Genomic DNA, 26,070 nt, shown 5'->3' with positions numbered 1-26,070 from the left:
AACATAACAACTGGTATTGTACCAGCCATCCAACATAACAACTGGTATTGTACCAGCCATCCAACATAACAACTGGTATTGTACCAGCCATCCAGTATAACAACTGCTATTGTACCAGCCATCCAACATAACAACTGGTACTGTACCATCCATCCAACATAACAACTGGTATTGTACCAGCCATCCAACATAACAACTGGTATTGTACCAGCCATCCAACATAACAACTGGTATTGTACCAGCCATCCAACATAACAACTGGTATTGTACCAGCCATCCAACATAACAACTGGTATTGTACCAGCCATCCAACATAACAACTGGTATTGTACCAGCCATCCATCATAACAACTGGTATTGTACCAGCCATCCAACATAACAACTGGTATTGTACCAGTCATCCAACATAACAACTGGTATTGTACCAGCCATCCAACATAACAACTGGTATTGTACCAGCCATCCAACATAACAACTGGTATTGTACCAGCCATCCAACATAACAACTGGTATTGTACCAGCCATCCAACATAACAACTGGTATTGTACCAGCCATCCAACATAACAACTGGTATTGTACCAGCCATCCAACATAACAACTGGTATTGTATCAGCCATCCAACATAACAACTGGTATTGTACCAGCCATCCAACATAACAACTGGTATTGTACCAGCCATCCAACATAACAACTGGTATTGTACCAGCCATCCATCATAACAACTGGTATTGTACCAGCCATCCAACATAACAACTGGTATTGTACCAGTCATCCAACATAACAACTGGTATTGTACCAGCCATCCAACATAACAACTGGTATTGTACCAGCCATCCAACATAACAACTGGTATTGTACCAGCCATCCAACATAACAACTGGTATTGTACCAGCCATCCAACATAACAACTGGTATTGTACCAGCCATCCAACATAACAACTGGTATTGTACCAGCCATCCAACATAACAACTGGTATTGTATCAGCCATCCAACATAACAACTGGTATTGTACCAGCCATCCAACATAACAACTGGTATTGTACCATCCATCCAACATAACAACTGGTATTGTACCAGCCATCCAACATAACAACTGGTACTGTACCATCCAACCAACATAACAACTGGTATTGCCTTGGCATTAGCTAATGGGGATCCTTAATAAATACAAATACAAATTACGGGGTATCCTGTGTAGATGGGTGAGAAAAAAAGTCAATGAAATCCATTTTGAATTGAGGCTGGATGTCTTGCCCACATGTTCCGTACTTGACTCACATATTATTTGCTTAGCAACGCACGAGTTGAAAATATCGAACGCATGCGGTACACAGAACGCACCGCAGCCAAGTGCGGCACTAGCGTTGCGGACTGCTCCGTTTGCAATGAATTACTTCCACCAGAACCAATGCATCTGGTGGACACGAGGCTTCATCTCAATATCTCAACATTTCGCTGAGCACACAATAATGCGATTGTTGTGGATAGTCAGATTAATATAATAGTTTGATTAAAACGTTTACATGCTTTGCAAGATGAACGATTCCCCTAATAATCCTGTTTACATGGACACATCTGCAATCAGACTACCTAACGGCACTCTGATAAATGCGGAAAATCGCCAAACAAAATAAACGTTTTACAACAGTGACCATGTTATTTTAGGGAAGAATATTTGATTCTGAGATCATATAAAGTTTGTATGTGAAAACTACTCTTAACGCCTCATGTCCACCAGATACATCAAACTCGTCGCGTACCCAAAGGAAGTCATTCATTGTCAATGGAGCAGTCCAGAACGCTAGTTGGGAGTGCCGCACTAGACTGCGGTGCGTTCTGTGTACCGCATGCGTCAATATTTTCAACTGGTGTTTCTTTACGGTGAGGTGGTATAAATGGAGGTGCGGACTTGGGTATTCTTCTCAAATGCATATTTGTGTTCTATCTAGAGCGTATAGCGGGGTACGGAAGTCAACTGTCCATTTTTCAAGTGCGATTCCAAACATAAGAATGTGAAAAGGCAAGTCTGTACTAGGTTTAGCTGAAGTTCTATAATCACACGCTATATCAAACTCTGTGCCTGTCGTTGTTTCTTCGCCATATGAATGGTGTTTTGCTGTGTGATTGGCTGTGTTGGTCATGTGGTTATTCTCCAACTGGCGATTCAAATCTTCCGCGGGAAGAATGCGTTTATTATAGACGGAGAGAAAGAGGAACCGAAAGGTCCAACTCGGTGGGAAATCTGTCTCCCTTCACCGGGCAAGGAGTTTTTCTATGCAGATCAATGGGTGTCGAATTTTGGTCCCCCCCCCCCCCAAAAAAAAAAAAATGATGACATATTTGCAACGTGAAGTTTATTTGATCGAATAGAAGTTTCGTAATGCTTAATTTGTCACGAATGTACTGAATGATAAGTAGGACGGGTGACATCCCGGCAACTCAGAGAAAAAACACTTGATATATATTCATGTAAGAGACTCGTAGTAAAGCATCTCCGTTGAATACAGGCGGTTGAAGTCAACACTCATTTCATATTCTAAAATGCATATCATTGGCTACCTGTCATGACTACGCTGCTGTCAGGAATTTGATTGGTTCGTTGACGAGTACGTCATGGAAATGACATCCCTTCCCATTTTCATGCCGAAAAGTCTCAACGGAATCCTTGGGACCTCCTAACTCTTACGTCACCCCATTGAAGGTGACATTTAAAACGGTTAAGGTAAAGGTTATGATTTAAAGGTTAGAGTTATGGTTAATGTTAGCGTAAGGGTTATTGTACGGACGTCCCAATGATCCCGAATAGCACAAGCGATGTTCCAGCCAGACAACCTCGCAGAAAGGGAAACGCCTCTGGACGAGTAGAATGTAACGACGTCTCTGATTGGACGTACAAGGATGTAACGACGTCTCTGATTTGCCGAAAGCATTGGCGCTTGTGAGCATCTATTTTGAACGTAAATACAGTCAGCTGCATTTACTTCCTGAGTGGGGCCTGTCAGGGAGAGGACACAGCTGTGAGCTCTCTGACAGAATATAAAGTCTGTACTTTTAAGCCAAGATGCTGTTCTAAATTGTGGTTTTCCAAGACGGGGTCTGCAAACAGCTTGCCATGGTTGTTTTGTATTTAGTACTTTTCACACTCATTCTGCAAGTTTCCTAATTTGGTTAGCTAGCTTGATTTTTCGGCCTGTGTATATTCACCGATATTTTGGCCTTCTTTAACAGGCATCTAAATTGAATTCCATTCAAGGAACTATCATTGGATTTACCTTGTAAAAATGGAAAACGTTACCAAAGATTTCAGTCCAGTCACCTTGACCAGCAGGCCCGACAGAGTCTCAGGGCTTTCCTCGATGTCGGACATGATGATGGCCTCGCCTTGCATCAACAAGAGTCTCTTCTCTTCTGGACCCACAAATGTACTGTCTCCCGTCACTAATCTGGCCCTAAACATGAACAATCTAGCTGGACTTGGGAGGTAAGAGTGTAATACAATGTATGTTGCTATGCTAGTTAGCTATGTTGTTTTCATCGAACTGCGTGAAAGCTGCACGATAACTACATTTGGGACATAACATCGGGAGTCTGTTTGCGCTCTCTGAGTTTTGCATTGTTCTGGTGGTCTGCGACAGAAAGTAACCCTACCACCATATAGCCGGCTTCACCGCAAAAAAAAAAAACGTTTCCTGTCAACAAAGGCATATGTATAATCTGTAGAAACGTAATCTCTACGATCCCTACTAGTTTGCTACAGTATTTATCAGGTGTAAAGTGAAGTCCATTGAGATCAAATACACGTCTGAATCCAACTTTTGTCAAAACCGCACAATATTCCTGAGTTAGACAGTGGGCTGACAAGACATTACTAGACCACACCATTTAACGCCAGATTTCCCACCACGGTCTAATTTACACAGCAGGAATATGGTGCGCTTTTATTTGAAAGGAAGGGACATTTTTCACTGTACATCAGTTAAGAAGAGTTTCTAGATATTTTACATACGCCTTTTGTTGAAAGGAAAAAGCTTTTGAAACCGGTTATATTGTGGTAGGTTTATTTTATAACCATTAGTCCAAACCCGATCATTGGTCCAACGAGTCTTGCAACTAAACTAAAGTTTCACCCCTGTTTCGTTCGCTTCAGTTTAGGAAAACGTTTTGCAACATAATCGGCATAATGAATACTCCCCAGCTAGCTTGGTAGTTAGCTAACTATTTCAAGCTAATGGAAATTGCTAGTTTGTCTGGTTGTTAGTAAAGTTAACTGATTATGTAACCCGTTCCTTTACAGCCAACAATGTGACACTCCAAAGCGGAAACAACGTGTGCCCCTCCTGAAGTTTCCGTCCGTCGCCTCTGACTGCTCCTCTGATGCAGGTACGACAAAATGTTTCACCCCAATATGTGTCAATATAATGTTGGCAATAGGAACTTGGCTTGCTATTTTAAAAGGTCAAATATTTTTTTTACGAGGTGTGTAGCCCTTATATTTTGTCATTTCCTGTTTTTTAAATTCTGCTCTTTTCAGTTGTGCAGTTTGACCACCTTGAATAAATGTGTAGGATATTTTCCTTTTTTTACCAGTACAGGATACACATTTTTAGTTATTAACAGGACAGGAAAAAAAGCCAAAATGTACATGATTAAATATTCTCTCCTGTGTGACCTTGTAGACCTGTGGTGTGAATGTGTTCTGATTTGAACTAGTCAACGGTTTACGATCAGATGAACTGTTGAGGTGTTTCTGCATGTTCTTCCAGGTCTTGGTATGGATTCCCCCAGCCCCATGGACCCCATCCATGTTGAGGAGACGTAAGCAATTGTCCTCTTGTCTGGCACAAATCTATCTCTCTGTTCTAGCAATGCTTACCCTCCCTTCCTCCGTACCATCCCTCCTCCTCTTCCTCATCCCGATGGAACACGGTTAGTGTCACCAGCTCAGCTGTGCTCTGGGATTAGGTGTTACTAAAGCAGACTAACAGACAAGATGCTCTTGTAACAGTATAACTTTACGTCGTCCCCTCGCCCCGACACGGGCGCGAACCAGGGACCCTCTGCACACATCGACAACAGTCACCCACGAAGCATCGTTAACCATCGCTCCACAAAGGCCGCGGCTCTTGCAGAGCAAGGGGCAACACTACTTAAGTCTCAGAGCAAGTGACGTAACTGATTGAAATGCTACTAGCGCGTACCCGCTAACTAGCTAGCCATTTCACATCCGTTACACTCTTATACTACAGAACTTTCCCTAGTTAAAGGATGGGCTCATTGGAGATGTTAAACACCACTGGAATGTCAGTCCTAAGTCATTTATCACCCTAGTAACAGGATGGGCTCATTGGAGATGTTAAACACCACTGGGATGTCAGTCCTAAGTCATTTATCACCCTAGTAACAGGATGGGCTCATTGGAGATGTTAAACACCACTGGGATGTCAGTCCTAAGTCATTTATCACCCTAGTAACAGGATGGGCTCATGGGAGATGTTGAACACCACTGGAATGTCAGTCCTAAGTCATTTATCACTCTAGTAACAGGATGGGCTCATGGGAGATGTTGAACACCACTGGGATGTCAGTCCTAAGTCATTTATCACCCTAGTAACAGGATGGGCTCATGGGAGATGTTGAACACCACTGGAATGTCAGTCCTAAGTCATTTATCACCCTAGTAACAGGATGGGCTCATGGGAGATGTTGAACACCACTGGAATGTCAGTCCTAAGTCATTTATCACCCTAGTAACAGGATGGGCTCATGGGAGATGTTGAACCACTGATTAGTCAGATGCACCAATCCCCTTGCTCGGATATAGAAGCAAACAGTGGTGTTAACGGATGATATTTATACCTGACTCTTTTCTTATAGAAGTGTTATACAGTTTCTAAAATGTTAATTAATTATTGTGGAAGGCATTATCTCCTAGCAGTGGGCTTTAGAGGAACAATGGGAAAGTCATTCTGCTTTGGAAGTTGATCAACTTGTAACCCCACTTTTGAGAAAATGGCCCTTGAATGTTTTGGTACTACTACTGGAGAGCTCTTCTTTGTCTCCACCCATTCAGCATTATTTATACCGTCTTAAGCCTTAAAGAGATGGGTGGGGATAACATGTGAGGCCATGTGCTAAACAGAGGGAGTCGTGTAGTAAACAACCAAATATTTCAAGACTAAAAGTGGTGAAAGTAGTAGCCTACGATAAGGAAAAACTCCAGGTTAAAATACACTAATCTAGTCTTTGGCCTGGATCCTAATCTGACTTTGTTGCAGGTCATGTTCTTCACATTACCGTCTCTGGTAAACGCACACTATATCAAATAAAATCTGTTTATTTGTCACATACACAGGATACAGAAGGTGTAAACGGTACAGTGAAGCGGTTATTTGCATAGTAGCTAATTCTACGTCTCTTTTATTCTTGTATAGCAATGAAAATGGTTTTCGGATTCGACTAATATTACTACACAGATCATACAAGTAACGCTAGCTAGCGAGCCAGCAAGCTAACGTTCGCTAGCTAGGTTACAGTACGCTTTAACTTGCAATGAAAATGACTTTCTGACGAAATTAGAAATGTATAATGTCTGAAAATGTAGCTAGACTCTTACCTGTTACACATGGAGGAGCTTCACACAGACTGGAACCATGTAACTCCGTTCTGTTTGTAGCTACATCTTGTTTGGTCAGCGTTGTGTCAAGTCACTCCGGTTCACACTGACTGGTGCGTGTGCAGAAAGGAGCCCATCACTTTTTCCTACTTATCTGTCGATAGCGCCTGCTAAATTCAGGGCATCGATGTTGTTGAGACAAGTAGCAACATTTTTGTAGTTCTCGATGGCTAACGTTATATTTAAAAACAGCCGTGGTAGAAAGCATTACCGACACATACTGAGCATCTCACGTTACAGACAGAAGTATGCTACATGGCAGACCAATCAGAACTCATCTCCCGACATGTCCAGCCCCATCAATTATCTCAGCCAATCATGGCTAGCGGGAAGGTTCCTGACTTTTTCCATAGCTCCCCTCATAATTTAACAATTTTATTTGTTTAACAGATGGAACTAAGTGTGTTTTATTAAGGCACATGAAAGTTCACATGTCCCAGAAGGCATTTCAAATTACAAAATGTTTGATAAACATGTCAAAGACGTTGAAATGCCTCTCCAGTGAGGTAGTGACGTGCGACATAAGCCCAGCTTCTTGAAACGAGTCACTTATTGGTAGATTAGCAGACCCCCCCCCCCCCCCCCCCCACCGTTCTCCTCTGTCTCTTTCTGTCTGGGTACTCTCCTCTCATCTCCTCGCTGCTTTTTCAGCATACAGTTGGGCATTGCTCTGCTCTGTTGTACAGCGATAAGGAGAGACGACCTCTTGCCCCTTCACTATACTCAACACTGGTTGAGTTACATCACCTACAACTGTTGATCATTTGTCCTGCTTCATTAGAGCCAGCCAGGGTCTTAGTCCTGAGAAGGTCATTTAGTTGCAGACCTCTTCTGGCCTGGTTAGTGGAGAAGACTTCCTGGGTCCTTTTCACTGTGTAGGGCAGGGATCTCAATAAATCGGTCTGTCACTGAATGTAAATGTTTGTCTCTGGCAGGTTTGAGAAGGCCATTCTTCATTCTGAAAGAGTTGTCAATGAGTAAGTGCTTAGTCCTTCGTGCTTAATGAATCGCTTTTTAAGTCTCATTTGACCCTAATTTGCTATCTGGGGAGTAGTTTCCTCTTTTCAATGTTCATGATCCAAGCTCCATATTGATTGACTGTCTGGTCCATCCATGTTTACTGACGGTGTAGCTTCTCTTCCCCACTTAAAGTAACATGCCAATCCGAAGAATCAACTCTCTGCCACTGCAGCTGCCAGACTTCGGCCCTCCTCTGAAGGGTCCGGTCCCAGGGAGCCAGAGTCAGCAGCGCCACGGGGCTTTTGGACGGCTCGGCTCAGCCCAGGATACAGCCCAGTGCTCCTCTGAGCACAGCGTTCACGGTGGACAGGGAAACAAGGAGAACCGGGAAAGCTTTGAGTTTAAGAAGCCCACCAAGCCCATGTCACCCGGCCGTATGAGGTCCTTCCATAGCGAAGGGGAGGAGAACAAGGACTTTGCCCCCTGGCCCAAGGACTTTGGCCCAGCACTCGTTGTGGGTAGCACGGACACACACTTACAGACACTCCGACATCATCAATATGTGACAGTGGACCAGCGGTTGGGTTGACGTTCAGACAACATCAAAGTTAACCCTTTTCTTGTCTCCTTCCTTTCTTAACTCTAGCTATCTCCGTCTAAACGCCTCGGCTCATTGGATGACAGAAGACCCGTCTTCCCGCATCGCTGCTCCCTTGACGATGACGACGGTTTCCTTGACGTTCTGGACGACCGTGAGGAGGAGTGTGACATGCCAATGGGGATGTCCAACCTGCTGACTGCTCCGCTTGTGAGGGACCGCACCACGCCAGGAGATGACTCGGTATGGTTGTTTAGCCACCGGATGTCGGGTTTTGGTCTGCCTGTCTTTCTTTGAAGAAATCAGAATCAGTCATTTTACTTTTGAGTCATTTTTAAAGGTAGTTTACCCCCAAAATCTAGAAATTCCTAAGTGCTTCCATACATTGAAACCATTTTAGTGGAGATTGTCGTCTCTCTCTCCCTGTACGGGTCATGTGACGTTGCTGGATGCAGGCCTCTCTGCTCCTTTGCCTGTGAATTCATGATTCAGAAATCCCCGAAGTGTGAACATTCGTTGTTTTATTGAAATCGTACAGACTAAAGTGCTCTCGGTTTTGAGTGAGGAAATGTGTACTTTTCCACCGAAATCATTAGCCACAGAAGGGGAGATGGGTAAGGACTGGCACAGAAGGGGAGATGGGTAAGGACCGGCACAGAAGGGGAGATGGGTAAGGACTGGCACAGAAGGGGAGATGGGTAAGGACCGGCACAGAAGGGGAGATGGGTAAGGACCGGCACGGAAGGGGAGATGGGTAAGGACTGGCACGGAAGGGGAGATGGGTAAGGACGGGCACAGAAGGGGAGATGGGTAAGGACTGGCACGGAAGGGGAGATGGGTAAGGACTGGCACGGAAGGGGAGATGGGTAAGGACTGGCACGGAAGGGGAGATGGGTAAGGACTGGCACGGAAGGGGAGATGGGTAAGGACTGGCACGGAAGGGGAGATGGGTAAGGACTGGCACGGAAGGGGAGATGGGTAAGGACTGGCACGGAAGGGGAGATGGGTAAGGACTGGCACGGAAGGGGAGATGGGTAAGGACGGGCACGGAAGGGGAGATGGGTAAGGACGGGCACGGAAGGGGAGATGGGTAAGGACGGGCACGGAAGGGGAGATGGGTAAGGACGGGCACGGACGGGGAGATGGGTAAGGACGGGCACGGGCGGGGAGATGGGTAAGGACGGGCACGGGCGGGGAGATGGGTAAGGACGGGCACGGGCGGGGAGATGGGTAAGGACGGGCACGGGCGGGGAGATGGGTAAGGACGGGCACGGGCGGGGAGATGGGTAAGGACGGGCACGGGCGGGGAGATGGGTAAGGACGGGCACGGGCGGGGAGATGGGTAAGGACTGGCACGGGCGGGGAGATGGGTAAGGACTGGCACGGGCGGGGAGATGGGTAAGGACTGGCACGGGCGGGGAGATGGGTAAGGACGGGCACGGGCGGGGAGATGGGTAAGGACGGGCACGGGCGGGGAGATGGGTAAGGACGGGCACGGGCGGGGAGATGGGTAAGGACGGGCACGGGCGGGGAGATGGGTAAGGACGGGCACGGGCGGGGAGATGGGTAAGGACTGGCACGGGCGGGGAGATGGGTAAGGACTGGCACGGGCGGGGAGATGGGTAAGGACTGGCACGGGCGGGGAGATGGGTAAGGACTGGCACGGGCGGGGAGATGGGTAAGGACTGGCACGGAAGGGGAGATGGGTAAGGACGGGCACGGAAGGGGAGATGGGTAAGGACGGGCACGGAAGGGGAGATGGGTAAGGACGGGCACGGACGGGGAGATGGGTAAGGACGGGCACGGGCGGGGAGATGGGTAAGGACGGGCACGGGCGGGGAGATGGGTAAGGACGGGCACGGAAGGGGAGATGGGTAAGGACTGGCACGGAAGGGGAGATGGGTAAGGACGGGCACGGACGGGGAGATGGGTAAGGACGGGCACGGACGGGGAGATGGGTAAGGACCGGCACGGACGGGGAGATGGGTAAGGACCGGCACGGAAGGGGAGATGGGTAAGGACTGGCACGGAAGGGGAGATGGGTAAGGACGGGCACGGAAGGGGAGATGGGTAAGGACGGGCACGGACGGGGAGATGGGTAAGGACGGGCACGGACGGGGAGATGGGTAAGGACGGGCACGGACGGGGAGATGGGTAAGGACGGGCACGGACGGGGAGATGGGTAAGGACGGGCACGGACGGGGAGATGGGTAAGGACGGGCACGGACGGGGAGATGGGTAAGGACGGGCACGGACGGGGAGATGGGTAAGGACGGGCACGGACGGGGAGATGGGTAAGGACGGGCACGGACGGGGAGATGGGTAAGGACCGGCACGGACGGGGAGATGGGTAAGGACTGCTACGTAGAACCGTCACCATATGTCCGTTTCTGTAGCTCGGTGACCGGATCTGCAGCACCAGTCTGTGTTGGTCCAGCTGCAGCACCACTCGGTGTTTAACCAGGGGTGTGTCGGGGCTGTGGTCCAGCTGCTGCTGTGGCTAGAGAGGTGGGGGCCACCTGAAGCTCAATCTGAATACTCAGGTTCAAATAAATACGTTCCGTGACACCGTCGGGCCATTGGGCATCAGACATTTTACAGGTTGTGTTACTTAGTGTATCGCTGTGTTCACTTCCCTGCTGAAAGCCCCTTCATCTGCGTAACGTGACGTTTGTCCGGAGCAAGGATTCCCCCGAGAGTTGTTACCCATCTCCACTGCTGTGGCAGTCGGCTACATAACATAATAGCAAATGTTTTGGGTGGAAAAAGGTTACATTTTCCGAACTTAAAACCGATACTACTTTTGACAGAAATGGCTCATTAGGCCGTAAGCTTCCAATTAAAACAACTAATTTGTCCACATGTTGGATTTCTGAATCATGAATTCACTGACAACGGAGCAGCGAGGCCTGCATCCAGCAACGTCATGAGTCACGTGACCCTTTTTTACAGCTGTGTCAGTACACTAATACAGGGTGAAGAGGGCAAAGTCCACGAAACTAATTTTCAATGTATGGAGTCACTTGGTAGTTACTGGATTCTGGGTAAACTCCTCCTTTAACTGTGGCTCTTATCCAGAGTAACACCGTCGGTGTTCAACTAGGGTCAGTAGGAACGACTACCCTTACAGCCACGATCAGCACAGTCCGTGCTAGAATGAAAACAGCACGTGGCATCAAACTAACTTCATCTTTGTCCTCTTCCTCAGCCGGTGGTTCGTTGTCGGCCGCGGGGTCTGTTCCGCTCGCCCTCCATGCCCAGCCAGGCGGGCCGCACACCTCTGAAGCGCCCCCAGGACGAGAACACGCCGGTCAGAGTGAAGAGACGACGCAGCCTGGCGGAAACTCATGGCACCACCATGGACCAGGACGACTGCTCTCCCAGCAAGATGGTACGTACCTGCTCACAGTACTTCCTGCTTAATGTCTCCACCCCCTAGTCAACTGGTCCTGGTACTTCCTGCTTAATGTCTTCACCCCCCTAGTCAACTGGTCCTGGTACTTCCTGCTTAATGTCTTCACCCCCTAGTCAACTGGTCCTGGTACTTCCTGCTTAATGTCTTCACCCCCTAGTCAACTGGTCCTGGTACTTCCTGCTTAATGTCTCCACCCCCTAGTCAACTGGTCCTGGTACTTCCTGCTTAATGTCTCCACCCCCTAGTCAACTGGTCCTGGTACTTCCTGATTAATGTCTCCACCCCCCTAGTCAACTGGTCCTGGTACTTCCTGCTTAATGTCTCCACCCCCCTAGTCAACTGGTCCTGGTACTTCCTGCTTAATGTCTCCACCCCCCTAGTCAACTGGTCCTGGTACTTCCTGCTTAATGTCTCCACCCCCTAGTCAACTGGTCCTGGTACTTCCTGCTTAATGTCTCCACCCCCTAGTCAACTGGTCCTGGTACTTCCTGCTTACTGTCTCCACCCCCTAGTCAACTGGTCCTGGTACTTCCTGCTTAATGTCTCCACCCCCTAGTCAACTGGTCCTGGTACTTCCTGCTTAATGTCTCCACCCCCTAGTCAACTGGTCCTGGTACTTCCTGCTTAATGTCTTCACCCCCTAGTCAACTGGTCCTGGTACTTCCTGCTTAATGTCTTCACCCCCTAGTCAACTGGTCCTGGTACTTCCTGCTTAATGTCTCCACCCCCTAGTCAACTGGTCCTGGTACTTCCTGCTTAATGTCTCCACCCCCTAGTCAACTGGTCCTGGTACTTCCTGCTTAATGTCTCCACACGTACACAGTCGGTGAGGTTTTTTTTTGGGGGGGGGGGGGTGGATTTGAGCAAGGAGAACCACAGAATCACTAATCTTGATCACAAAATGATTTGTTATTTGGAGTGATTTTCTAGATCAGTGGTTTTTGTCTGACTGCAATGTTTTAAATCTGTTGAATCACTTCAGGTCGTTCGGAAAGTATTCACACCCCGTGACTTTTTACACATTTTGTTACAAATTACGATTTAAGGAGATTTTTTCCCCCCCCATCACTGGCCTACACACAATACCCCATAATGTCAGTGGTATTATGATTTTCCAAATTGTTACAAATTTAATAAATGAAAAGCTGAGGAATTCAACCCCTTTGTTATGGCAAGTCTACAATCAGGAGTAAAAATGTGCTTAACAGGTCACGTAATAAGCTGCATGGACTCACTCTGTGTACAATAATAGTGTTTTAACATGATGGTTGAATGACTACCTCATCTCTGCCCCAAACATACAATTATCTGTAAGGTCACTCAGTCGAGCAGTGAATTTAAAACACAGATTCAACCACAAAGACCAGGGAGGTTTTCCAATGCCTCGCAAAGGAGGGCACCGATTGGTGGATGAGTAAAAAAAATAGAAAAGCAGACATTGAATATCCCTTTGAGCATGGTGAAGTTATTAATTACACTGTTGATGGTGTATCAATACACCCAGTCACTACAAAGATACAGGCGTCCTTCCTAACTTAGTTGCCGGAGAGGAAATGGCCTCGTTTCACCGCGAGAGGAAATGGCCTCGTTTCACCGCGAGAGGAAATGGCCTCGTTTCACCGTGAGAGGAAAATGGCCTCGTTTCACCGTGAGAGGAAAATGGCCTCGTTTCACCGCGAGAGGAAAATGGCCTCGTTTCACCGCGAGAGGAAATGGCCTCGTTTCACCGCGAGAGGAAATGGCCTCGTTTCACCGCGAGAGGAAATGGCCTCGTTTCACCGCGAGAGGAAATGGTGACTTTTAAACAGAGTTTAATGGCTGTGATACGAGGAAACTGAGGATTGGTCAACAACATTGTAGTTACACCACAATACTAACCTAATTCAGAGTGAAAAGGAGGAAGCCTTCTACATAATACATGTTTCTTTTTCTCTAAAATATGCATCCTGATTTGCAACAAGGCACTAAAGTAATACTGCAACAACATAAAAAATTGTGACTCAAATCACTTTCTGTCCTGAATACAAAGTGTTATGTTTGGGGCAAATCCAATACAACACATTACTGAGTACAACTTTCCATATTTTCAAGCATAGTGGTGGTTGCATCATGTTATGGGTATGCTTGTGTTACGAACCGGCTCGTAACAAAAAGGGGGAGACAACACGGAAATAAAGAAATAACAAACATATTTATTAAAGTCAACTATATCCAAGTAACAAAGTGAGTGGATGTATAGATAGATGGTGATAATGGTGTTGAGAGGTGCCAAAACAAATTAACACAAAGAAGCACCAAAATGCCACAACCAAAAACAACAGTTTGTCTGTGTGGAGAGTCTCCTCGACGTATTTATCCCCGGGACACACCCGAGCCACATTTGGCTGATGACCCACCCGGTTGATGACCCACCCGGCTTCGCCCACCGACATCCTATTAAGGAAAACGAGCGAAGAGAGAATTCGATAGAGTAGGAGGATCATGACCACCAAGAACCCCGGAACACCACACCAACCAATCAATACTGCTCTGGTAAACCCACTGCCCCAGCCAACCTCGTCCTCCCCAGGCCCTCAGCAACCTTTTTTTAAGAGGAAAGAAAAAACAAGGACAGCAAGACTGGACAAAACAAATAGTGGACGACACGCATTACCTTTTGGGGACAACGCGTATAAGAACGTGTGTCCACCGATCAATCGGACCAGACGCGTTCAGGAACAGGAGAGAGCGCGTCAGCAATGACATTATCAGTCCTCTCTGATGTGCCGCACATCGACACGGAATACCTATTAAAAACAAACACCATCTCATTATCCTCTGGTTAGGACACATCGTTGACCTCAAGAAGGTGAGAGGGTTATGGTCGGTTCAGACCACAATAGGTAGTACTCCCGACCCGACATAGACCTGCTTGCAGCAGGATTGCACCTGCCCCCACGTGACTCGCGTCTACTCGAGGAGCAGCTAGCACCAGAGTTGAGGTAAGCAATCTCTTTGCATCCTCAAAAGCCTGTTGACAAGAGAGAAGACCAGGTGTAAAACCGCCTTAACTTTCAGCAAATCTGTCAGGGGAGCAACTACAGTAGAGAAGTTCCTATGGAAATGATTGGTTATTACCGTAGTTTCTAAGACATGCATCAGTTTCTATTTTTAGTAGTTGGCGGTGGAAAAGCATCAATAGCTACCACTTTAGCCCGAAAAGGACGCACTTCACCCTGCCCAACCACCTCTCCAAGGTACGTAACGGTCGCCTGAGCAAACTCGCACTTAGCCAGATTGATAGTGAGGTGACCCACAGCCAGGTGGTCGAACAAGGCTCGAATATGGGACAGATTCTCCTCCCAAATATCTTCATAAACTTTTACATCGTCCAGATAAACAGTGCAGACCGGAGACCAGACCAGAGACCGCAGCGCAGACCGCAGCGCAGACCGCAGCGCAGACCAGACCGGAGACCAGACCGGAGACCGCAGACCAGACCGGAGACCGCACCGGAGACCGCACCGGAGACCGCACCGGAGACCGCACCGGAGACCAGACCGGAGACCAGACCGGAGACCAGACCGGAGACCAGACCGGAGACAACCCTAATTCATAAGGCGCTGAAAAGGGACGGGTGCTTTACGCCGAAACTCATAACCGAATACTTGTTTTAATATTGTGTTCTATTAGGTTTGTCGGTGTATCAGAAAAGAACTAGAAGAATCAGACCGACCAACTCGTCTCGCCTGTCAGCAGGTAGATGAGCTAGAAGGTTATTAGTGACTGAATTTTTCATTCTACCCTGCAGTACGCAGTAGTTGGGACCTGGGACATCTTCACCATGCACAGTCCTAACATGACAAAAAGAAGAACCCAGCAATGTAACCGTACTGGCCAAAAGAACAGGTTTACCGTCCTCTGCGGACTCCTACTCTTCGGCCCCAGAGGAACGTGGGTAATAAGGGTTTTAGCAGATTTACATGGCACAGTTGGTGCATTTTCCTCCGTTCTGGAGTGGCAACTAGACAGTTTTGCTCAGTGTACTTGCGCACCACTGTATATTGACCATGAAACTTGGCCTGAAAAGGAGAAACAACAATTGGCAGCAGAGCAAGAACCTGGTCACCTGGACTAAAGTGATCGGCTCAGCTCGCCAATCAAATAGTCCTTTCATCCTCCCCTGTGACGATGACAGCTTCTCTTTTGCCATCTCACCAGCGGTGTACAGGCGCCGCTGGACATCACACACAAGATAACAGGGACTGAGGTAGCTTGGGAGACTTCCAGACATCCTGGAGCACCGCTAGAAGCCCACGCAGACTATGTCCGAACACTAGGTCATTTGGATTGAAACCTGTGCTCTCCTGTGAAACCTCCCTGTCGGCAAACAGTAACCATTTCAACCTCTCCTCCCAATCCTTATCCATCTCAGTACAATAAGCTCTCAACAAAGACTTAAGTGTTTGATGGAAACGTTCCAGCGCTCCTAGCCTCTCAAAACAACCACCACGAGACACCCACCTTCTCATCAGGACCTCATCCTGGAGAAAATAGCCATAGGTGACATCTCCCAACTGTTCTACAGGCACAATTTGGTCACGCAACTCTTCTAATGTGGAGTCAGCCCGTTGCGCCTTGATTAGATCGGAGCAGGGTACAGATACCGGGATCATAGGGAAAGTGGTGCATTATATCTTTGTAACTTCGTACTTAGCCGGCTCAGTGACCAGGTCGCCACGGCTCATGGACCCGCGTCACTGCGCCCTCCGAGAACACCTCTGGGGGAAACGCTGGGCGCTCTGGGGGAAACGCTGGTCGCTCTGAGAACACCTCTGGGGGAAACGCTGGTCGCTCTGAGAACACCTCTGGGGGAAACGCTGGTCGCTCTGAGAACACCTCTGGGGGAAACGCTGGTCGCTCTGAGAACACCTCTGGGGGAAACGCTGGTCGCTCTGAGAACACCTCTGGGGGAAACGCTGGTCGCTCCGAGAACACCTCTGGGGGAAACGCTGGTCGCTCCGAGAACACCTCTGGGGGAAACGCTGGTCGCTCCGAGAACACCTCTGGGGGAAACGCTGGTCGCTCTCATTGTGAATTCCTCCAAACGATGGATTAGTGGAAACCATTAGAGATGGTGACCCGACAGGCCATACCCGCTCACCATCCAAGTTCTTCCCAAGGATAACGTTGATACCCTCAATAGGCAACGAAGGAAGCACTCCAACAACCTTTCACCAGTTCACAATACAACATACATTTACGTTTGTGTTGGTTACTACATGATTCCATATGTGTTATTTCATAGTTCTGATGTCTTCACTATTATTCTGTAGAAAATAGTACAAATTAAGAAAACCCCTGGAATGAGTAGGTGTCCATACTTTTAACTGGTACTTTGTCAAGACTTTGTCATAAATGGTTGTCTAGCAATGATCAACACCCCAATATGACAGAGTTTGAAGAGTTTTGAAAAGAATAATGGTCAAATGTCGCCTAATCCAGGTGTGGAAAGCTCTTAGACTTACCTAGAGACTCACAGCTCTTAGAGATTTACCCAGAAACACTCACAGCTCTTAGAGACTTACCCAGAAAGACTCACAGCTCTTAGAGACTTACCCAGAAACACTCACAGCTCTTGGAGACGTACCCAGAAACTCTCTAAGAGCTGTGAGTGTCTTACCCAGAAACACTCACAGCTCTTGGAGACTTACCCAGAAAGACTCACAGCTCTTAGAGACTTACCCAGAAAGACTCACAGCTCTTAGAGACTTACCCAGAAAGACTCACAGCTCTTGGAGACTTACCGAGAAACACTCACAGCTCCTAGAGACTTACCCAGAAAGACTCACAGCTCTTAGAGACTTACCCAGAAAGACTCACAGCTCTTGGAGACTTACCGAGAAACACTCACAGCTCTTAGAGACGTACCCAGAAACACACTCTACTGTAATCACTGCCAGAGGTGACTAACATGTATTGACTCAGGGTGGTTGAACACTTATCTAGATACACTGAGTGTACAAAACATTAGGAACATCTGCTCTTTCCATGACAGACTGACCAGGTGAATCAAAATCAAATTTTATTGGTCACATACACATGGTTAGCAGATGTTATTGCGAGTGTAACAAAATGCTTGTCCAGGTAAAAGAAAGATCCTTTATTGTTGTCACCTGTTAAATCCACTTCAATCAGTGTAGATGAAGGGGAGGAGACGGGTTGAAGAAGGATTTTATAGCCTTGAGACATGGATTGTGTCTGTGTGCCATTCAGAGGGTGAATGGGAAAGACAAAATATTGAAGTGCCTTTGAACTGGGTATGGTAATAGGTGCCAGACGCACCGGTTTGTGTCAAGAACTGCAACGCTGCTGGGTTTTTCACGCTCAACAGTTTCCTGTGTGTATCAAGAACGGTCCACCACCCAAAGGACATCCAGACAACTTGACACAACTGTGGGGAAGCATTGGAGTCAACATGGGCCAGCAACCCTGTGGAACGCTTTCAACACCTTGTAGAGTCCATGCCCTGACGAATTGAGGCTGTTCTGAGGGTGAAAGACGGAGCAACTCAATATTAGGAAGGTGTTCCTAATGTTCTGTACACTGTGTGGTATTTTACATTACAAATGTACATTTTTTTCTTCTACTTTGTTATTAGAGTCTTTTGTGTAGATCGTTATAAACAAAATAAATGATCAAATCCATTTCAATCCCACTTTGTAACACAATAAAATGTGGAAAATGTCTTGGGTTGTGAATACTATCTGAAGACTCTGTACAGTACCAACTCCTGCTGTTATTCTACATGAGCCCCTGAAATAACCACCCTCTGTCTCTGTCTCTGTCTCTCTCTCTGTCTGTCTGTCTGTCTCTCTGTCTGTGTCTCTCTCTCTCTCTCTCTCTGTCTGTCTGTCTGTCTCTCTGTCTGTCTGTCTGTCTGTCTGTCTGTCTGTCTGTCTGTCTCTCTGTCTCTCTCTGTCTGTCTCTCTGTCTCCTCTCTCGCCATCCAGGTATTTTCTGAGCGCCACGTACAGCGCTCTAAATCGTTCTGTAACCACACCGAGATTGAGAAGTTGCTGGATAAGGAGCTGATTGGAGACTTCACCAAACCCTTCGCCCTGTCTACCGTGGAGGGAAAACACCAGGACCTCAAATACATCACTCCTGAGATGGTGAGGATCAGTCACCCTTTCATTTCTTCACCACGATGGTTTGGCTTGTCCTATCCCTTTAACCTGAGATGGTGAGGAACAGTGTTTAGCTGTAGCCCCCCCCCCCCCCATCCCCCCAAAATTAAACATGATAACATTTTACATGGTATCAGCCACAGGTGGTTGGTGACACCTTTTTAATTGGGAGGACGGGCTCGTGGTAATGCTTGAGTGGGAAAAAAAATTGTATTCTTTGGCATTATGGGGTATTGTGTGTAAATTGCTGAGAATTTGTATTTTTTTCAATCCATTTTAGAATAAAGTAACAAAAAGTGGAAAAAGGGGTCTGAATACTTTCTAAAGGCTCTGTATATGGCTCATCAAGCTTGAATGTTCACGCTGCTTAAAGCTCTATTCAAACCCTGACGTATTAATATGCTTTAGAATGACATCTAGTCGAGAGGATCTATAACCTGGGACTAACCTGTCTGTTCCTCAGATGGCGTCCTCTCTGAGCGGCCAGCTGGATCATCTATAACCTGGGACTAACCTGTCTGTTCCTCAGATGGTGTCCTCTCTGAGGGGCCAGCTGGATCATCTATAACCTGGGACTAACCTGTCTGTTCCTCAGATGGTCTCCTCTCTGAGCGGCCAGCTGGATCATCTATAACCTGGGACTAACCTGTCTGTTCCTCAGATGGCGTCCTCTCTGAGTGGCCAGCTGGATCATCTATAACCTGGGACTAACCTGTCTGTTCCTCAGATGGCGTCCTCTCTGAGCGGCCAGCTGGATCATCTATAACCTGGGACTAACCTGTCTGTCTGTTCCTCAGATGGTGTCCTCTCTGAGCGGCCAGCTGGATCATCTATAACCTGGGACTAACCTGTCTGTTCCTCAGATGGTGTCCTCTCTGAGCGGCCAGCTGGATCATCTATAACCTGGGACTAACCTGTCTGTTCCTCAGATGGCGTCCTCTCTGAGCGGCCAGCTGGATCATCTATAACCTGGGACTAACCTGTCTGTCTGTTCCTCAGATGGTGTCCTCTCTGAGCGGCCAGCTGGATCATCTATAACCTGGGACTAACCTGTCTGTTCCTCAGATGGTGTCCTCTCTGAGCGGCCAGCTGGATCATCTATAACCTGGGACTAACCTGTCTGTTCCTCAGATGGCGTCCGCTCTGAGGGGCCAGCTGGATCATCTATAACCTGGGACTAACCTGTCTGTTCCTCAGATGGTGTCCTCTCTGAGCGGCCAGCTGGATCATCTATAACCTGGGACTAACCTGTCTGTCTGTTCCTCAGATGGTGTTCGCTCTGAGGGGCCAGCTGGATCATCTATAACCTGGGACTAACCTGTCTGTCTGTTCCTCAGATGATGTCCTCTCTGAGCGGACAGCTGGATCATCTATAACCTGGGACTAACCTGTCTGTTCCTCAGATGGTGTCCTCTCTGAGCGGCCAGCTGGATCATCTATAACCTGGGACTTACCTGTCTGTTCCTCAGATGGTGTTCGTTCTGAGCTGCCAGCTGGATCATCTATAACCTGGGACTAACCTGTCTGTCTGTTCCTCAGATGGTGTCCTCTCTGAGGGGCCAGCTGGATCATCTATAACCTGGGACTAACCTGTCTGTCTGTTCCTCAGATGGTGTTCGTTCTGAGCTGCCAGCTGGATCATCTATAACCTGGGACTAACCTGTCTGTCTGTTCCTCAGATGGCGTCCGCTCTGAGCGGCCAGCTGGATCATCTATAACCTGGGACTAACCTGTCTGTCTGTTCCTCAGATGGTGTCCTCTCTGAGCGGCCAGCTGCATCATCTATAACCTGGGACTAACCTGTCTGTTCCTCAGATGGTGTTCGTTCTGAGCGGCCAGCTGGATCATCTATAACCTGGGACTAACCTGTCTGTCTGTTCCTCAGATGGTGTCCTCTCTGAGCGGCCAGCTGGATCATCTATAACCTGGGACTAACCTGTCTGTTCCTCAGATGGTGTCCTCTCTGAGCGGCCAGCTGGATCATCTATAACCTGGGACTAACCTGTCTGTTCCTCAGATGGCGTCCTCTCTGAGCGGCCAGCTGGATCATCTATAACCTGGGACTAACCTGTCTGTTCCTCAGATGGTGTCCTCTCTGAGCGGCCAGCTGGATCATCTATAACCTGGGACTAACCTGTCTGTTCCTCAGATGGCGTCCGCTCTGAGGGGCCAGCTGGATCATCTATAACCTGGGACTAACCTGTCTGTTCCTCAGATGGTGTCCTCTCTGAGCGGCCAGCTGGATCATCTATAACCTGGGACTAACCTGTCTGTTCCTCAGATGGCGTCCTCTCTGAGCGGCCAGCTGGATCATCTATAACCTGGGACTAACCTGTCTGTCTGTTCCTCAGATGGTGTCCTCTCTGAGGGGCCAGCTGGATCATCTATAACCTGGGACTAACCTGTCTGTCTGTTCCTCAGATGGTGTCCTCTCTGAGCGGCCAGCTGGATCATCTATAACCTGGGACTAACCTGTCTGTTCCTCAGATGGTGTCCTCTCTGAGCGGCCAGCTGGATCATCTATAACCTGGGACTAACCTGTCTGTTCCTCAGATGGCGTCCGCTCTGAGGGGCCAGCTGGATCATCTATAACCTGGGACTAACCTGTCTGTTCCTCAGATGGTGTCCTCTCTGAGCGGCCAGCTGGATCATCTATAACCTGGGACTAACCTGTCTGTCTGTTCCTCAGATGGTGTTCGCTCTGAGGGGCCAGCTGGATCATCTATAACCTGGGACTAACCTGTCTGTCTGTTCCTCAGATGATGTCCTCTCTGAGCGGACAGCTGGATCATCTATAACCTGGGACTAACCTGTCTGTTCCTCAGATGGTGTCCTCTCTGAGCGGCCAGCTGGATCATCTATAACCTGGGACTTACCTGTCTGTTCCTCAGATGGTGTTCGTTCTGAGCTGCCAGCTGGATCATCTATAACCTGGGACTAACCTGTCTGTCTGTTCCTCAGATGGTGTCCTCTCTGAGGGGCCAGCTGGATCATCTATAACCTGGGACTAACCTGTCTGTCTGTTCCTCAGATGGTGTTCGTTCTGAGCTGCCAGCTGGATCATCTATAACCTGGGACTAACCTGTCTGTCTGTTCCTCAGATGGCGTCCGCTCTGAGCGGCCAGCTGGATCATCTATAACCTGGGACTAACCTGTCTGTCTGTTCCTCAGATGGTGTCCTCTCTGAGCGGCCAGCTGCATCATCTATAACCTGGGACTAACCTGTCTGTTCCTCAGATGGTGTTCGTTCTGAGCGGCCAGCTGGATCATCTATAACCTGGGACTAACCTGTCTGTTCCTCAGATGGCGTCCTCTCTGAGTGGCCAGCTGGATCATCTATAACCTGGGACTAACCTGTCTGTTCCTCAGATGGCGTCCGCTCTGAGGGGCCAGCTGGATCATCTATAACCTGGGACTAACCTGTCTGTCTGTTCCTCAGATGGTGTCCTCTCTGAGCGGCCAGCTGGATCATCTATAACCTGGGACTAACCTGTCTGTTCCTCAGATGGTGTCCTCTCTGAGCGGCCAGCTGGATCATCTATAACCTGGGACTAACCTGTCTGTTCCTCAGATGGCGTCCTCTCTGAGCGGCCAGCTGGATCATCTATAACCTGGGACTAACCTGTCTGTCTGTTCCTCAGATGATGTCCTCTCTGAGCGGACAGCTGGATCATCTATAACCTGGGACTAACCTGTCTGTTCCTCAGATGGTGTCCTCTCTGAGCGGCCAGCTGGATCATCTATAACCTGGGACTAACCTGTCTGTTCCTCAGATGGCGTCCGCTCTGAGGGGCCAGCTGGATCATCTATAACCTGGGACTAACCTGTCTGTTCCTCAGATGGTGTCCTCTCTGAGCGGCCAGCTGGATCATCTATAACCTGGGACTAACCTGTCTGTTCCTCAGATGGCGTCCTCTCTGAGCGGCCAGCTGGATCATCTATAACCTGGGACTAACCTGTCTGTCTGTTCCTCAGATGGTGTTCGCTCTGAGGGGCCAGCTGGATCATCTATAACCTGGGCCTAACCTGTCTGTTCCTCAGATGGTGTTCTCTCTGAGCGGCCAGCTGGATCATCTATAACCTGGGACTAACCTGTCTGTTCCTCAGATGGTGTCCTCTCTGAGCGGCCAGCTGGATCATCTATAACCTGGGACTAACCTGTCTGTCTGTTCCTCAGATGGTGTTCGTTCTGAGCTGCCAGCTGGATCATCTATAACCTGGGACTAACCTGTCTGTCTGTTCCTCAGATGGCGTCCTCTCTGAGCGGCCAGCTGCATCATCTATAACCTGGGACTAACCTGTCTGTTCCTCAGATGGTGTTCGTTCTGAGCGGCCAGCTGGATCATCTATAACCTGGGACTAACCTGTCTGTTCCTCAGATGGCGTCCTCTCTGAGCAGCCAGCTGGATCATCTATAACCTGGGACTAACCTGTCTGTTCCTCAGATGGTCTCCTCTCTGAGGGGCCAGCTGGATCATCTATAACCTGGGACTAACCTGTCTGTTCCTCAGATGGTGTCCTCTCTGAGCAGCCAGCTGGATCATCTATAACCTGGGACTAACCTGTCTGTCTGTTCCTCAGATGGTGTCCTCTCTGAGCAGCCAGCTGGATCATCTATAACCTGGGACTAACCTGTCTGTCTGTTCCTCAGATGGTGTCCTCTCTGAGCGGCCAGCTGCATCATCTATAACCTGGGACTAACCTGTCTGTTCCTCAGATGGTGTTCGTTCTGAGCGGCCAGCTGAATCATCTATAACCTGGGACTAACCTGTCTGTCTGTTCCTCAGATGGTCTCCTCTCTGAGCAGCCAGCTGGATCATCTATAACCTGGGACTAACCTGTCTGTTCCTCAGATGGTCTCCTCTCTGAGCAGCCAGCTGGATCATCTATAACCTGGGACTAACCTGTCTGTTCCTCAGATGGTCTCCTCTCTGAGCGGCCAGCTGGATCATCTATAACCTGGGACTAACCTGTCTGTCTGTTCCTCAGATGGTGTCCTCTCTGAGCGGCCAGCTGCATCATCTATAACCTGGGACTAACCTGTCTGTCTGTTCCTCAGATGGCGTCCGCTCTGAGGGGCCAGCTGGATCATCTATAACCTGGGACTAACCTGTCTGTCTGTTCCTCAGATGGCGTCCGCGCTGAGCGGCCAGCTGGATCATCTAGTCGAGAGGATGGTGGTGATTGACTGTCGCTACCCGTATGAGTTTGAGGGGGGCCACATCAGAGGAGCCCTGAACCTCCACCAGGAGGAGCAGGTAGAGGAGTACCTCCTACGCACCCCCATCGCCCCCCTCTCCCCTGACCGCAGGGTCCTCCTCGTCTTCCACTGTGAGTTCTCCTCAGAGCGAGGGCCCAGGATGTGTCGTTTCGTACGTGAGCGGGACAGGACGATGAACGAGTATGAGTACCCTAACCTGCACTACCCAGAAGTCTACGTCCTCAAGGGAGGCTACCAAGAGTTCTTCCATCACTTCCAGGTAAAACACACTACACCAATCATAGATGACTGAAAACGTTTTGATCTTCTAGACATGGAATCAGATTGAAATGATCGTCACCAAGTGATGTTTTATTTCTATAACAAAAGACATGCAGTTAAATTGCAGCGTTGGCTGGGGGGGGGGCGCGGCTTTGGCGGGGGAGGGGGGCGGCGTTGGCGGGGGGGGGGGGGGGGGGGGGCGTTGGCTGGAGGGGGGGGGGGGGGGGCGGCGTTGGCTGGGGGAGGGGGGCGTTGGCTGGAGGGGGGGGGGGGGGGGGGGGCGTTGGCGGGGGGGAGGGGGCGGCGTTGGCGGGGGGGGGGGGGGCGTTGGCTGGAGGGGGGGGGAGGGGGGGGGGGGCGTTGGCGGGGGGGGGGGGCGCGACGTTGGCGGCGGGGGGGGGACGCGGCGTTGGCGGGTGGGGGGGACGCGGCGTTGGCGGGGGGGGGGCGCGGCGTTGGCGGGGGGGACGCGGCGTTGGCGTTTACTCACACGTATTTGCGTCAATAGTGTCAAAGCAACGGTGTATAAAGTAAAAAATAAAGTTTTTTTAAAGAATAACAACTATAAAATGGTAACCGTCAATATTAGAATTGAATAAATATAAAAGGCTGAAACACGGAGAATATAACTGTCATCCTCACCAACATCGGTACTACAACTACCATCATTAGTAGTAACTCTTTACTATGCAGACGTTAGTATTCAGTGTCCCTCGGGCTGTAGCAGGACGTTAGTGTTCAGTGTCCCTCGGGCTGTAGCAGGACGTTAGTGTTCAGTGTCCCTCGGGCTGTAGCAGGACGTTAGTGTTCCCTCGGGCTGTGGCAGGACGTTAGTATTCAGTGTCCCTCGGGCTGTAGCAGGACGTTAGTGTTCCCTCGGGCTGTGGCAGGACGTTAGTATTCAGTGTCCCTCGGGCTGTGGCAGGACGTTAGTATTCGGTGTCCCTCGGGCTGTGGCAGGACGTTAGTATTCGGTGTCCCTCGGGCTGTGGCAGGACGTTAGTATTCAGTGTCCCTCGGGCTGTGGCAGGACGTTAGTATTCAGTGTCCCTCGGGCTGTGGCAGGACGTTAGTATTCAGTGTCCCTCGGGCTGTGGCAGGACGTTAGTATTCAGTGTCCCTCGGGCTGTGGCAGGACGTTAGTATTCAGTGTCCCTCGGGCTGTGGCAGGACGTTAGTATTCCCTCGGGCTGTGGCAGGACGTTAGTATTCCCTCGGGCTGTGGCAGGACGTTAGTATTCGGTGTCCCTCGGGCTGTGGCAGGACGTTAGTATTCGGTGTCCCTCGGGCTGTGGCAGGACGTTAGTATTCAGTGTCCCTCGGGCTGTGGCAGGACGTTAGTATTCAGTGTCCCTCGGGCTGTGGCAGGACGTTAGTATTCCCTCGGGCTGTGGCAGGACGTTAGTATTCGGTGTCCCTCGGGCTGTGGCAGGACGTTAGTATTCGGTGTCCCTCGGGCTGTGGCAGGACGTTAGTATTCAGTGTCCCTCGGGCTGTGGCAGGACGTTAGTATTCAGTGTCCCTCGGGCTGTGGCAGGACGTTAGTATTCAGTGTCCCTCGGGCTGTGGCAGAACGTTAGTATTCCCTCGGGCTGTGGCAGGACGTTAGTATTCGGTGTCCCTCGGGCTGTGGCAGGACGTTAGTATTCAGTGTCCCTCGGGCTGTGGCAGGACGTTAGTATTCAGTGTCCCTCGGGCTGTGGCAGAACGTTAGTATTCCCTCGGGCTGTGGCAGGACGTTAGTATTCGGTGTCCCTTGGGCTGTGGCAGG

General features: G+C 49.2%; 1 protein-coding gene across 1 annotated transcript in view; it reads left to right on the top strand.

Moving 5' to 3' along the window:
* Nucleotides 1-2,658: 2,658 nt before the first annotated feature.
* LOC129811466 (M-phase inducer phosphatase 1-like) overlaps nt 2,659-26,070 on the top strand; it is a 54,280-nt gene continuing 30,868 nt past the window's right edge. Inside the window, exons 1-10 of the mRNA XM_055862799.1 lie at nt 2,659-3,117; nt 3,231-3,483; nt 4,297-4,382; nt 4,766-4,817; nt 7,611-7,652; nt 7,828-8,149; nt 8,282-8,476; nt 11,442-11,624; nt 18,641-18,802; nt 23,947-24,297. Coding sequence (XP_055718774.1) covers nt 3,284-3,483; nt 4,297-4,382; nt 4,766-4,817; nt 7,611-7,652; nt 7,828-8,149; nt 8,282-8,476; nt 11,442-11,624; nt 18,641-18,802; nt 23,947-24,297 — 1,593 coding nt within the window. The 5' untranslated portion in view covers nt 2,659-3,117; nt 3,231-3,283. The remainder of the gene's footprint in view (nt 3,118-3,230; nt 3,484-4,296; nt 4,383-4,765; nt 4,818-7,610; nt 7,653-7,827; nt 8,150-8,281; nt 8,477-11,441; nt 11,625-18,640; nt 18,803-23,946; nt 24,298-26,070) is intronic.

The sequence above is a fragment of the Salvelinus fontinalis genome, chromosome 15, assembly GCF_029448725.1.
Source record: "Salvelinus fontinalis isolate EN_2023a chromosome 15, ASM2944872v1, whole genome shotgun sequence".
Lineage (NCBI taxonomy): Eukaryota > Metazoa > Chordata > Actinopteri > Salmoniformes > Salmonidae > Salvelinus > Salvelinus fontinalis.
Note: the sequence above shows the minus strand (reverse complement) of the source record. Positions and strands in the feature narration are given on the sequence as shown.